Source organism: Schistocerca piceifrons, chromosome 6 (assembly GCF_021461385.2).
Source record: "Schistocerca piceifrons isolate TAMUIC-IGC-003096 chromosome 6, iqSchPice1.1, whole genome shotgun sequence".
NCBI lineage: Eukaryota > Metazoa > Arthropoda > Insecta > Orthoptera > Acrididae > Schistocerca > Schistocerca piceifrons.
In genome coordinates, this window is record NC_060143.1 from 425,880,395 (window position 1) to 425,892,847 (window position 12,453).

Here is a 12,453-nt window from a genome sequence, read left to right on the forward strand (position 1 = left end):
TTAAGTTTGTCAGCAGATATTCGTTGAGGTGCATTTCTGTATACCACATACAACAAAACTCAAATGGAGAGGTGAAGGATTATAAAGTAGTAAAGATAATTTATTCAGAATCAGAATATTAATTTGGCAGGGCACATTAAATACAAGTATTTGCCTTTGTTAATCAGTATTGTAAAGGAATCTAATCCAGTCACGGAACACCTTTGTAGATGCTTTAAACCATGGTGTGAAAACATTTTCAGTGCCAGTAATTGGTTGGCATTAGGAGTGGTAGCAGTGGAATTTTACATCAGTGTACTGAACTAAATTCCATGCCTCTCCAAACAGTGCAGTGAAGTGTCGCAATGTAACACTCCTGATGAAATCTGTTTGAAAGACGAGGACACTAAGTTTTGCAACCATTTTGGTACTATTTGAGAGGAGTAGGCTAGATGCCAGTAGCAAGTTTCATCCTCTCTCCTCCTCTTCCTTTGCCTCATTCTCATCATCATCATCTTCATCATCATGTTCACCATCAAGTAATATACAGAGCTCAGCTATTAATCAACTCATCATGGTCACTTCTTGAGAGACAAGTAAGACACATAACTTGTGATGCTCCTAGCAGCACCAAAAAGAGTGTGTTGGACAGGTTATGAGCCACATGAGTAAATAAATTTCATACAAGTGAGGAAAATGCACAGTGACATTATGCAGTTGTCAAGATCAAAAATCAGTAACTGGTGAAGAAATTAAACATTATTAAATACAAATATTCTGACATTATACAAGAATTCACAGGCAGTGAAATATAATTAAAATTATGGAATTATATCATGAATACTAAGACAGTTTAAAACTGAAAAATAACACTAAGGAACAAAAATTTTAAGTGACTTTACAGTTTTTTGTTGTTTCCTCTTTACAGTTTATATTATTTGAGAAAATCTGTTATTGTATTCTATTCCTGTTGAACACATTGTACAACCATCATGATTTACATTTCTCAGTATTTTTTCTTCCAGTTTTTCCCTGTTCGACAGCTTTTTATATTTCCTTATTTTTCTGTTCTTTGGGATAAGAATTTTTCTTTCTGATACCTTAACATTTGGTTTTAAATGTAATAGGTTGCTGTTAAGACTGTTATTTGTTGTTTGTAAGTGAACTTCATATGGTTCCACATGTATCACAAAGCTTGTGTGTGTGTTATTTCAGTTGTTATACGAGAAATATTTTCTCCACGTTTGCCATACAGTGGCCGTCTTTATATCTAAACTGGCTTATTTTGTAGCTGTGTGTGTCCAGATGGATTCAGAGGACCTCGCTGTCAGCAGACTGTAAGAAGTTTCCAGGGAAATGGCTGGGCTTGGTTTCCATCATTTCACACACAGGCTGAAAATCACCTTAGTCTTGAATTTGTGACTATTAAGGAGCATGGTCTGCTGCTCTATGATGGTCCTCTATCTTCCTTCATGTTAAATCATATGACTACATCAGGTATCATTCATGTTTATTGTAATATTCATACAGAAACACTGTTATAGTGGTATGTAGTGTAAAAATATGCTTTCCTAATTTTACAGATTACATTGCATTAGAAGTAAGAAATGGCAGACCTAGGCTACTTATGCATTTAGGAGAGGTTACAGTAGAACTATTCATAAAAACAAAGAAACCTTTAAATGATGGGAAATGGCATCAAATTGACATTTTCTGGAACTATGAGGTTAGTAGATATATCAGAATATTTATTAATTCGACAGTAATGAGGAAGTTGCTTCTCTGTTACAAAATTTGAGTTCTCAGCTTCATTCAGTTACCTTAACTGTGGCTTTTCTTTCTTTTTAGTACGAAAATATGAAAGGTCTTATTTGCTATTTTATTTACATTACACTGCTGGTGTTATTAATCATATAATGATATCAGTGGTGGTTAATTTCATTCCTGTATGAAAAACTAGGCTGAAAGTGTAGTTGCAAAAGATATGTGAATTAAAAGGGATGAGCAGAAAGGAGGAAAAAATGTGACTAAAAATCTTTTTCACATTTCATGACAAAGTACTCCAAACAGCAAAGTCTTCATTGGAAATCACTGCAGGCATGTATGAGAGCTTAACTTATAAATATGCAAGCAGTGTCTGTAAAGAATAGTTCTGTTTACCAACCAGTCACTTATTTCATGTTAGACTTTTTGAGGTTTTCCTTTTATTTTGTTCATCCTGTAGACAATTTGAAAGAATCTACCAAATTCTTCGTAGCACTTGTCATCACATCCAATACATTCTAGCATTTGTGTTCTAGCATTTGGTCCTCTGTGTGAATCTCACCTTCAGATATAAATACATAGATAAAATAATTTCCTTATGGAAAACCTTATGTTAGAATTTCATTAGTAATAAAATTAATTTATCAGGGTTTTCCCCTTTTGTTTCAGAATGTTCATCTCTTAGTTGACCACTGTAAATCTGCTGATGTTTTGGAAATGAATGACATGACAGCATCATTTTTCAATGGATCAAATTGCATAGCAAAGGGGGAATTTCCTCTGTTCAGTGGAAAACTTATTTTAAATAGTCCTCTTCAGATTGGCGGCACTTACTCAAAATTGTTTGCAAAGGAAATTCAGAAGTGGAATGCGAGTCCCAATTTTATAAACTTTAATGGCTGCATAAGAAACTTGTTTTACAATGGACAGGTACTTAAAATAGATAACAATTTTCTATAACGTTAGTTTGTAGTATAGTTTATTGTAGTGATAATGATTCAAATACTGAACATAGTATCAAGAAATTACGTTTCATGCACTTTTAGATTTCTGAAATTTCACATAGAAATGTTGTTAAGAGGGAAATATGAGGTCATCTTCCTTGCTGTTAATCCCAGTAAACTTATAAACGAAATAAAACTACTGGTTTTCATTGTTTCAGAGTTTTAACGAAATCGCTATGAAATTTTTCGTTAAAGAATAAAATTTGCTTTTAAGTTAATTTTCTTTACCTTACTTTCTTTGCATGCGAACTTTGTTGTAGAACCTCTCTCTTATTTACGTGTGGTAATAAAAATTTTCACTTTCAAAAGAATTACGTACATTTAAAAATTACGTGAACTCATATTAACTGATTAAGAATATTTGGTTGAAAATTAAATTCTTTACATCATTCGGCCTTGGCACACATTTTCTAAATGCAGTGGATTTTTTGTTAAATATTTTTACTGAATTCTATCCCGGCGTTAGCTTTTGAACACAAGATTATCACTATTAGCAGAAAATGGTTAATTATTACCAAGCCGACATTTAATTATCACTGATCAAACCTACTTCGCTATACATTAAAGTTATTTGAAAGAACCAAAATTGTTAAATTTCAATGTTAACTATCCATCTAAGAATGCACAAATGTGTAACTATTTTTTAAAATCTCAGTCAGTCTCTGGATCGCTGTAAAAGAAGAACATTCTCTTAATTCACTGTTAATTTTTTTATCTATCTGTTCCCGATTTACGGGTTTGGTTGATTTTTCCTTTAGCGGAACAATTTTTTAAATGTGCCACCGCTGCAAATCGATCGGTCGCGGCACAGCCCAGCAACACCGCTAAAAAATGCTGAAAACTCTTTAAAGAAATATTATAGATGACATGGGCAAGCTAATTTACATTAATAATACACACTTTTTATAAATTTCAATATATTTTTACCACAACAAATATTCAACTCACATTAGTTCGTAATTTCTTCTTCAATGGCGGCTAAATCTAGATACAGACAAATGACGTCTACCCATTCACCGAATACATCGACACAGCTTCCTACCGCTTTCAGCTCTAAACGAGGAAGACCAAAGAATACATAGTGCATTATGCTTTCATAGTATTGCTGACTATTAACATTTCTTTGTAATTTCACGACATTATTTTCGACTGGCTGAATTTCACATCTCTGTTATCGCAGATATTGACACATTTTGCAATTACATTATTAATATAGAAATATTACCATCCTAAATACAGAGAGAATATTACTACAAAAAATATTACAATAATAACAAATGTCTTTTACGCAAAATTCAATAATATTTTTTGTTAAATAATTACATTATATACAAATGCTCAGAGCGGCGTATATGGTACAAATAAATTTTAGTTTGTTAATGTGTGAGTTTGCCAGGGAACGTTACAGAGTGCATAATGTTCTTTGATGCTTCACATTAGTTTTATAAGGAATTACACTGGCCATCTGAAGGGAATTGATGTGACATTTATTTGATCTTATAAATAAAATAACAAACCGAAATAACTGAGAGAATGCAGTGATATGCATGGAATGTAGTGAGATGAGACACAGGACAACCCATCACTATTGAACCTAATGGAAGGGCTATAAATGAATCACAGATAGCAAATGTATTTAATTTTCATTTCTCAAACATAATAGAAAATGACAGCCAAACATTAAGAGAAAAGTCACAGCAGTATGTTGTAAAAGCAAGTCTCTTAAAATTCAATCATATGCAGTTATCACCAACTTTTTCTTCTGAAATTAAGAAAATTATATATCATTAATGCGAGGCATTTTTCCAGGTAGACTGAAATATGCTGTTGTAAATCCCCTCGACACGAAAGGTGATAGGAGAGATGACAATAACTACTGACCTGTTTCACTACTGACTTAATTTTCCAAATTTTTGAGAACTGACTCATACTAAAATAGTATGTTCCCTAACCAACAGTAATATTCTCAGTAAATCACAATTACAATTTCAACACAATCATTGCAATTTACATGTTAACTCACCAAATTATACAAGCATTAAATAACAAAATAGCACCAGTTGACATTTTCTGTGATCTGTTTAAGGCATTTGAGTGGGTGATCACAATATTCCCCTTAGATAAACTGAGGGGTTAAGGGATATATGATAAAGCCAACCAATGGATAATGTAATATCTAACCAAAAGAATGTAGAAACTCATACTTAGAAATTCAACCTAGGTAGTCCACTGACATTATTTTGACTGAGAAGGAATCATGTACAGTGTTCCCTAAAGCTCAATCGTAGGTCTGACATTGTCTCTTCTGGACCAAGTAGGATAGATCAACATAGTTATCATGTCTGTAATTTCTGGTCACAGTCTCATTTAGTATAGATGCTTTCGCGTTTTGTATCTGATGTTGGACTCTAACATGGACCGACATAGTGATGTTACATGACTGCTGACTGGTCACAAACTGGTGATTCTGGAGGAGGAATGGCTATTTAAAGACAGGTGTAAGAATATGAGGTTATTTTTGAAACTACTTAATGTTTTGAAAATCAGTTAGGTTAGATTTTGTATGCACTATAATACAAGGTGAGCACAAAGTCTTGCCCTGATTATAAAAATTTATAACAGAATAACCATTTGACATAATAAGTTACATTTTATGCCTTTACATAGGTTAGTGTCACTAGTTTTTTTAAGACCACTTACATTAGTAAACCTCGGTGTGTGATCCCTTGCTAGCTCGAAGAATGTTGAGGTGGTATTCCAGTTCCAGCCAGGTGTTTCGTGCCATGTGTTCTGTCACAGTACACACAGCAGCTTGTATCCTAGCCTTCAGTTCATCGACATCAGCAACTGGTGTAATGAAGACTCTGTCCTTGATATAGCCCCAGAAAAAGAAGTCAAGGGGCGTAATGTCTGGAGAGCGGGGTGACCAGGCTGTTGGACCGTTCCTTCCAATCCACCAATCTGGACGTTACTCCCCTCCTCAGACATTACGCCCCTTGCCTTTTTTTTCTGGGGCTATATCAAGGACAGAGTCTTCATCACACCACTTGCTGACATTGACGAGCAGAAGACTAAGATACAAGCTGCTGTAGGCACTGTGACAGAACACATGTTACGAAACACCTGGTGGGAACTGGAATACTGCCTCGACATTCTCCAAGCTACCAAGGGAGCACATGTTAAGGTTTACTAACATAAATGGTCTTAAAAAAACTAGTAACACTAACCTATGTAACGGCATCAAATGTAAATTATTATGTCAAATGGTTATTCTGTAATAAATTGTTATAATCTGGGCAAGACTTTGTGCCCACCCTGTACTTTACTGTTACCTGGTATGAAAAATGTTGGAGGTTAGTAAATTATAAAAGTATGTGGAACATAGTTATGTTTCCAAGTTAGAAATCCCCAATTAAAAGCATGGCATCCATCTTGAAAATAATCTTTTATTATAATAAATTACTCAAAATCTTAATTACATCTTAATTAATTAGTGGTAGGCATTGTCCTATTCAGGAAAACACATAGTAAAAAAAATGCAATGTTAAAGTTCAGAATCTTGTAAGCATTAAAGCAAAATCAGCAATTGAAATTATAAGATTCCAAACTTTTGGTGTCTGTTATCTTCAAATTTAATTAGTTCCAAGTAATTCAGAGCATGTTTTCAAAAAGAATGAAATATCTGCTATTGAATGAATGGTAACGACACTTTATATTCTGTCTATTAGCTCAAAGTTTTCCATCATTATTTACTATTGTCAAAATTTCAATTGACCATAACTTTTAATTAACTGAGCTTGGGTGGAGCTAAATGTATAATTGGAAGATAAATATAACAAACTGAATTATAAATTTAAATGGAATTTCGCACAAATAAATAACAGTTTGAGATATTCATGTTCATTTTACAAATTGTTTGTGCAGCTGCATTAGATATAGAAAGAAAAAGGGAAAAATTTTAGTTACTCATGGGTATAGAAAACACAATAGATGAAGGAGTTTCCAACTCATTATGTTTCATTATTTCCTCATTGAATTAAATAGCCAGTTATGAAAAAATAGCTGACTGGATAATTCAGTGGTCTATATAAGGCTGGTGCATTTTTCAAAAACATAAAAGAGAGACAAAATTACCACGATAGTTTAAATAAATTTTGAAATAAGCAATCAGTCACAACTTACACACATATATGACCACTGTCACTGGCCTCTGTGGCCTGACACAGCTGCCAGTGACTTTAGTCTTGTGTGTGTTAGTCACATTTTCATGAGTGTGTGTCTGCGTGTTCTATCTCCAACAAAGGCCTTGTTGGCCGAATGGTCATTTTCTGACAGTCTTTTTGTTGTATCTATCTGCGAATCAGCATTTTTGCTGCATGGTGAGTAGCAATTATTGTTTTCATAATATTGTAGAATTCAGTGTCACTACTATACACAATGTGACATTTGACAGATGTATAGCAGCCTCAAACATGCTCTTTAAAGCTCCCCATTTCAGCAGTTTACTTCTTTTCTAGTTTAACGTGAAATATGATTTAATCATCTAATTATATGCAATTTTCAAATCATTTGCTTTGATGCGTAGGAAACATGAAGTTTTATAGGAACGCTTTAGAAGATATGCAAAAGTTGGCATTAACAACAATTTAAGGAAAATATAGATTGCTACTTGCCATAAAAATGACACATTATGTTACAGGTGCAAACAATTAAAAGATGCTTACACATTAGCTTTCAGGCACAACCTTTGTGAGAAAAGGAAACACACACATTCATTCACATGAGCAAGTACGCCTCACGCAGCCATGTCCACCATCTCCAGGAGCTCAGACTGGAATACAACTGTCACGTTGAATGGAAGCAGCAACCTGGAGGGTGCAGGGAAGGGGAAGGGATAGCAGGGTATGGGTGGGGGCAGAGAAGACTACAGTCTGGGGGAGCATGCAGGGACTGGACTATAGACTGCCAACAGGCACAGTGTTGGGAGACTGTGGGACAGAGAGGTGGTGCAGGAGTGGGGGTGGGAGTAAAAAAGGAGAGGAGCAGAGAATGGGAAAGATGGACAGGTGCATTCTCAGAAGGCTGCACACAAAGAGGGTGGGAGACGAGAATATGGAGGAGGGTGACAGGACAGAGAGTTTGGGGAGAGTATGTTACCATAGGTTGAGGCCGGGATTATTCTGGAAGCAGAGAATGTGTTATAAGCACAACTCCCATCTGTGCAGTTCAGAAAGTGGGTGGTGGAAGGGAGATTCCATATGGCTTGGGTAGTGAAGCAGCCATTTTCACCAAGCATGTTCAGCTGCATGTCGTGCCACAGGGTGGTCTACTTTGCTCTTGGCCACAGTTTGGCAGTGGCTGTTCATCCTGGTGGGCAGCTGGCTGATCATCATACCAATATAAAAAGCTTTGCAATGCTTGCAGCAGAGCTGATATACGTCACTGCTGCTCTCACAGGCGGCCCAGCCTCTGAAGGGGTAGGCTAAGCCTGTGCAGAACTGGCATAGTGGGTGGGTCCATTGGGCAGGTCTTGTGCCTGTGTCTTCCACAGGGACTTGATCCCAGTGATAAGAGATTGGAACTAGGGGTGGTATTGGAAAAACTCCTTTACGTCTTGGATCCCTACTTGTTTCTACTGATGCCATCTCCCTGTACACAAACATCCCTCTGTCTCCAATAACACACTGGGCTGGAACAGCTGAACCACAGTCTCCACAGTTATTGTCACATCTTCGAAGCAAGCACTCGAAATATAAATACATGGTATCCATATACTGATGGCTCCAGCATGCCAATATCAACATGTTTGATACATGAAGTGTTCATGGGGCCTGAAGATGACATACTGAATTGCCAAAACTGGTTGTCAAAAGAAAAGAAAAGAAAATAACTTCTCAAACTGCACAGCTGTTTAGCAATTTTTCTTGTTAAAAAATTCATTATTGTGATTTATCAGGGCTAGTGCAAACTGTACATTATTATTCACAAAATGAACAGAGATTAGAAATGTTCCAGTGACATGTGCCCTTCATCATTTTCCCTGTTTATGGATCCAAAACCTGCTTAAAATATAAACTTTTATAAACAATTTGATATTGGACTATGTAAAAGGGATTTTGAGGTTTCTTATTGTGAAAGGACAGCCTTCAGTTTCCTGTTGTGAAATGGACTGCATTGCTTCCATTTTAGTTTTAGTGCATATGCCCAACTGTATCATTTTGGATATAGATGTTTACTTGAAAAGTCAGTATATTTATTCATTGTATTCATGAGTTGTTGTTGCTGCTCAAAACTGAAACTGTTTTGGTACAGCTTTTATGGGTACAGTCAACAAGCACAGTGGTAAAAAAATCAAGCTGATGGCATTGTTGACTGGCAAACTTTTAGGGCAGTCATGTAGTCACAAAGATTTTATTTTTATTTTTTCAATGCCTACGTATGTTGATCCTTTCCATGTAAATCTGAAAAATGTTGTCTTTTAAACTGTTTAGACAACTTTAATAAATAGTACATGTAAAAAGCATGTTTATTAAGAACAGTAACCTACAGACAGACACATCAGAACTGAGCTCTTAGTTGAAGAGTGCTGCTGTGTATACAAACACTGAATATTCAATAATACGCAATCCTAAGAAATTTTGAGAACCTTTCCACAATGATAAATACTAAACAACAAACAATTTTTGATGATTTAGTTTGAACTGGTGACTTGTGTCTTGCCAGCCAGTGATGCTAATCACTGTGCCACATTGCATTCAGCACAGCTCACAGCATTGACCCACCCCCTGAAGAAACAGCAACCCGCTGTGCCAGAAGTTTTCATTGGAACTAACTGCATCACCTTGATCCAGATCTTGTCAATGGTCCTCTATATGGCAGCTCTGATGAATTCTCATGTTCAGTTCAAGTTGTCACATGCCCTTCACTATGTTGAGTGTCATGGTAGCCCCTCCCATTGAAGCTTTGCTGTCATCAAGAGGGTCTTCAGATTCCTTCAAAAAGAGGCCCCCATCATCAGTTTGTGCCTCTGGACTTTAGTGGGGCTTCATACAGAGGATGTGAGTGATGTCTTTGCACTTTTTTCTTCTAGATGAAGTGTTGTAATCTTCAACTGAATGTTTTTTGATAGACTAGTTTTCCACAAAGGCGTAAAAATTAATAGGAAGTCTTCCAGGCCAAATTTCACTCACCAGTGCTTTGCATTAAGTGCTCTTGGTCATTCTCCTGGTTTTCCAGTATCCATATGCAAGCCACCTGTCGTGCTTCTTCAGACATGGTGATGAGACGTTTCACACAGTCATTCTGAGTATTGTTCAGTTGAAATGGAAATCTTGTATCCAGTGTGATTTTTGCCCATGACTCTGGACCAGGAAAAATGGTGTGAAGCCTTTAGTGTCTTGCTTCACTGTGTTATGTGCAAATGTCGTGACAGGGAGTTTGTATTTTAGTCTCTCTGTTCAACATCAATGTACATCAAGAGCATATCTGCAAAGATCTTACTGAAGCAATTTGTGAGGCCATTCATCAATGGTTGGTTGGCAGTTGTCACCCTGTGTGTAATGTCACGACATGAAATTGCCTCTTAATACTAGTCTTGACTGGAAAACTTTTACACAGTCACAGATCATTACTTGATGTGCTTCATACTTCAAAATGGTGTCTTCTGCAAGGAACATTGCAATTTCCGGAGCTTCAGCAGATGACACAGCTTTGGTGACAATGTAGTGGGTGATGAAGTCAGTGAAAACTATTATCCATCAGTTTCTGTTTATTGACTTGAAGAGCCTTTCAAAAGGTTGATTCCAATTCAGATGAATGGTGCTGCTGCAGGCAGAATTTGTACCAGATGGCCCAGAGGTATTGGTTGGAACAACAAGTTTATTGAAACTTCCTGGCAGATTAAAAGTGTGTGCCGGACTGAGAGTTTGAGTCTCGGTCTGGCACACAGTTTTAATCTTCCAGGAAGTTTCATATCAGTGCACACTCAGCTGCAAATTGAAAATTTCATTCTGGAAACAAGTTTATTGTTACCAGTCCCTGTTTAATATGTTTCCACAATGTGTTCCAAAGGTAGATTTATTTGTATTAGTATGGGATGTATGTTTTGTGTTATAGCTTTGGGGTAACCTGTGTCACTGTGTAGTAGAGAAAACAAAACATTGTTTCAGGGCTTGGCTCTGTGGAGGTCTTTGACAAGAAACTGAACATACATGTAAAAGTGCAAATAAGTTACTAAAATTAATACATCCAGTGGTCATAGGCTCCTTTCCCTGTCACAGTACATCACATATTGCAAGCTTTTGTGGGGTGTGATTGTATTCAAAAATAGCCTTGATTGCCTGACTGGGCAGATTAACTTTTAATGTGAACATTGTAGTTTAGGCTTTACTTTGACTTTTATTGATATTAGATGCAACACCAAGTTTATTTAAAAGCCAGGAGCTAATTGTGACATGTGCTTCCATTTCTGGCATTCCTTGCTGTGGTTCACATAGTGTCTTAATAGATCAGTAGAGAACTAGCCAGTGATACATGTGGTGATTCTGTCTAGAATCTTCACAAATCCCAGGTGAACAGATGTTGGAGTGTCATGAAAAAACTTCCGGATAGCTGACCATAGATGAGCTGGTATGATGAGCAATTATTTCTGCCCCATTGGATCATAGTTCCTCTCATACAATTTTTGTTTACTAATTGGTATCCTCCTGTGGTTCATTTCCTTATCTTCTAGGCTTCTATGGTATCAGCAGTGCTGGATCTTCCCTCTGTTCAACAGCAGTGCCATTTAATGCAACAATGAATGGGCTTTCATCCACACAGCTGTGTTCCACCAAAGAATTCCTTGAAAGACAGTCAGCGTCCTTGCGTTTGTGTCTTTTATCACATATCACTGTGATGTACCCTTGAATCCTTAGTTCCCCTCTCACCAGTTGCCTCTATGGATTCTTCAGGCTAGTCAGCCAGCATTGAATGATGATCGAGGCAGTGAATGGCATGACAAATAAATATGGCTGCAGCTTGTTGATAGCCTAAACAACTGCATGGCACTCTGTTGTTTGGGGAGTACTCTGGAATCATAACTTACCAGCTTTTCTGCATAGTCGTGAATTTGTACTAGAACTGCATCTATGCCTTAACCAGTAGTGGCAATTTGAAATTCTTTCTTGGCATTCTTGTCATACGATTGTAGGAGTGGAGAAGATGTTGAACAAGTTCTTAGAGGATAATGAAAGCTCTTTCTTGCACCTTGTTCCAGGAAAATTTGGCATCTCCCTGCAGTAGATCTTGCAAGGAAAGTGCATAGGTGCCGGCCGAGTGGTTCTAGGCGCTACAGTCTGGAACCGCGCGACCGCTACGGTTGCAGGTTCGAATCCTGCCTTGGACATGGATGTGTGTGATGTCCTTAGGTTAGTTAGATTTAAGTAGTTCTAAGTTCTAGGGGACTGATGACCTTAGAAGTTAATTTCCATAGTGCTCAGAGCCAAAGTGCATAGGTACCGAAGTCCTTTATGGATTACCAGTAGTGTGAGCACATTCTGAGAAACCTTCTTGCTTCACAAATGTCTGGAGTAATCAGAAAATCTGTGACTGCTCATATTTTCTCTGTATCAGGAGAGACTCTTCTGTCATTAACTAGATAACCCAAACCTTTTATTTCTTAGTAAATGAAGAGCCACTTTTTTGCTTTTGGTCAGTGGTCTACAGT

At 36.8% G+C, this 12,453-nt stretch overlaps 1 protein-coding gene across 1 annotated transcript in view; it reads left to right on the top strand.

Annotated features, from left to right (window-relative positions):
* LOC124803361 (neural-cadherin-like) overlaps window positions 1–12,453 on the top strand; it is a 333,705-nt gene that overhangs the window by 262,295 nt on the left and 58,957 nt on the right. The window contains 3 exon segments of the mRNA XM_047264547.1: window positions 1,271–1,476; window positions 1,563–1,705; window positions 2,413–2,673. Of these exon segments, the coding sequence (XP_047120503.1) occupies window positions 1,271–1,476; window positions 1,563–1,705; window positions 2,413–2,673 (610 nt within the window).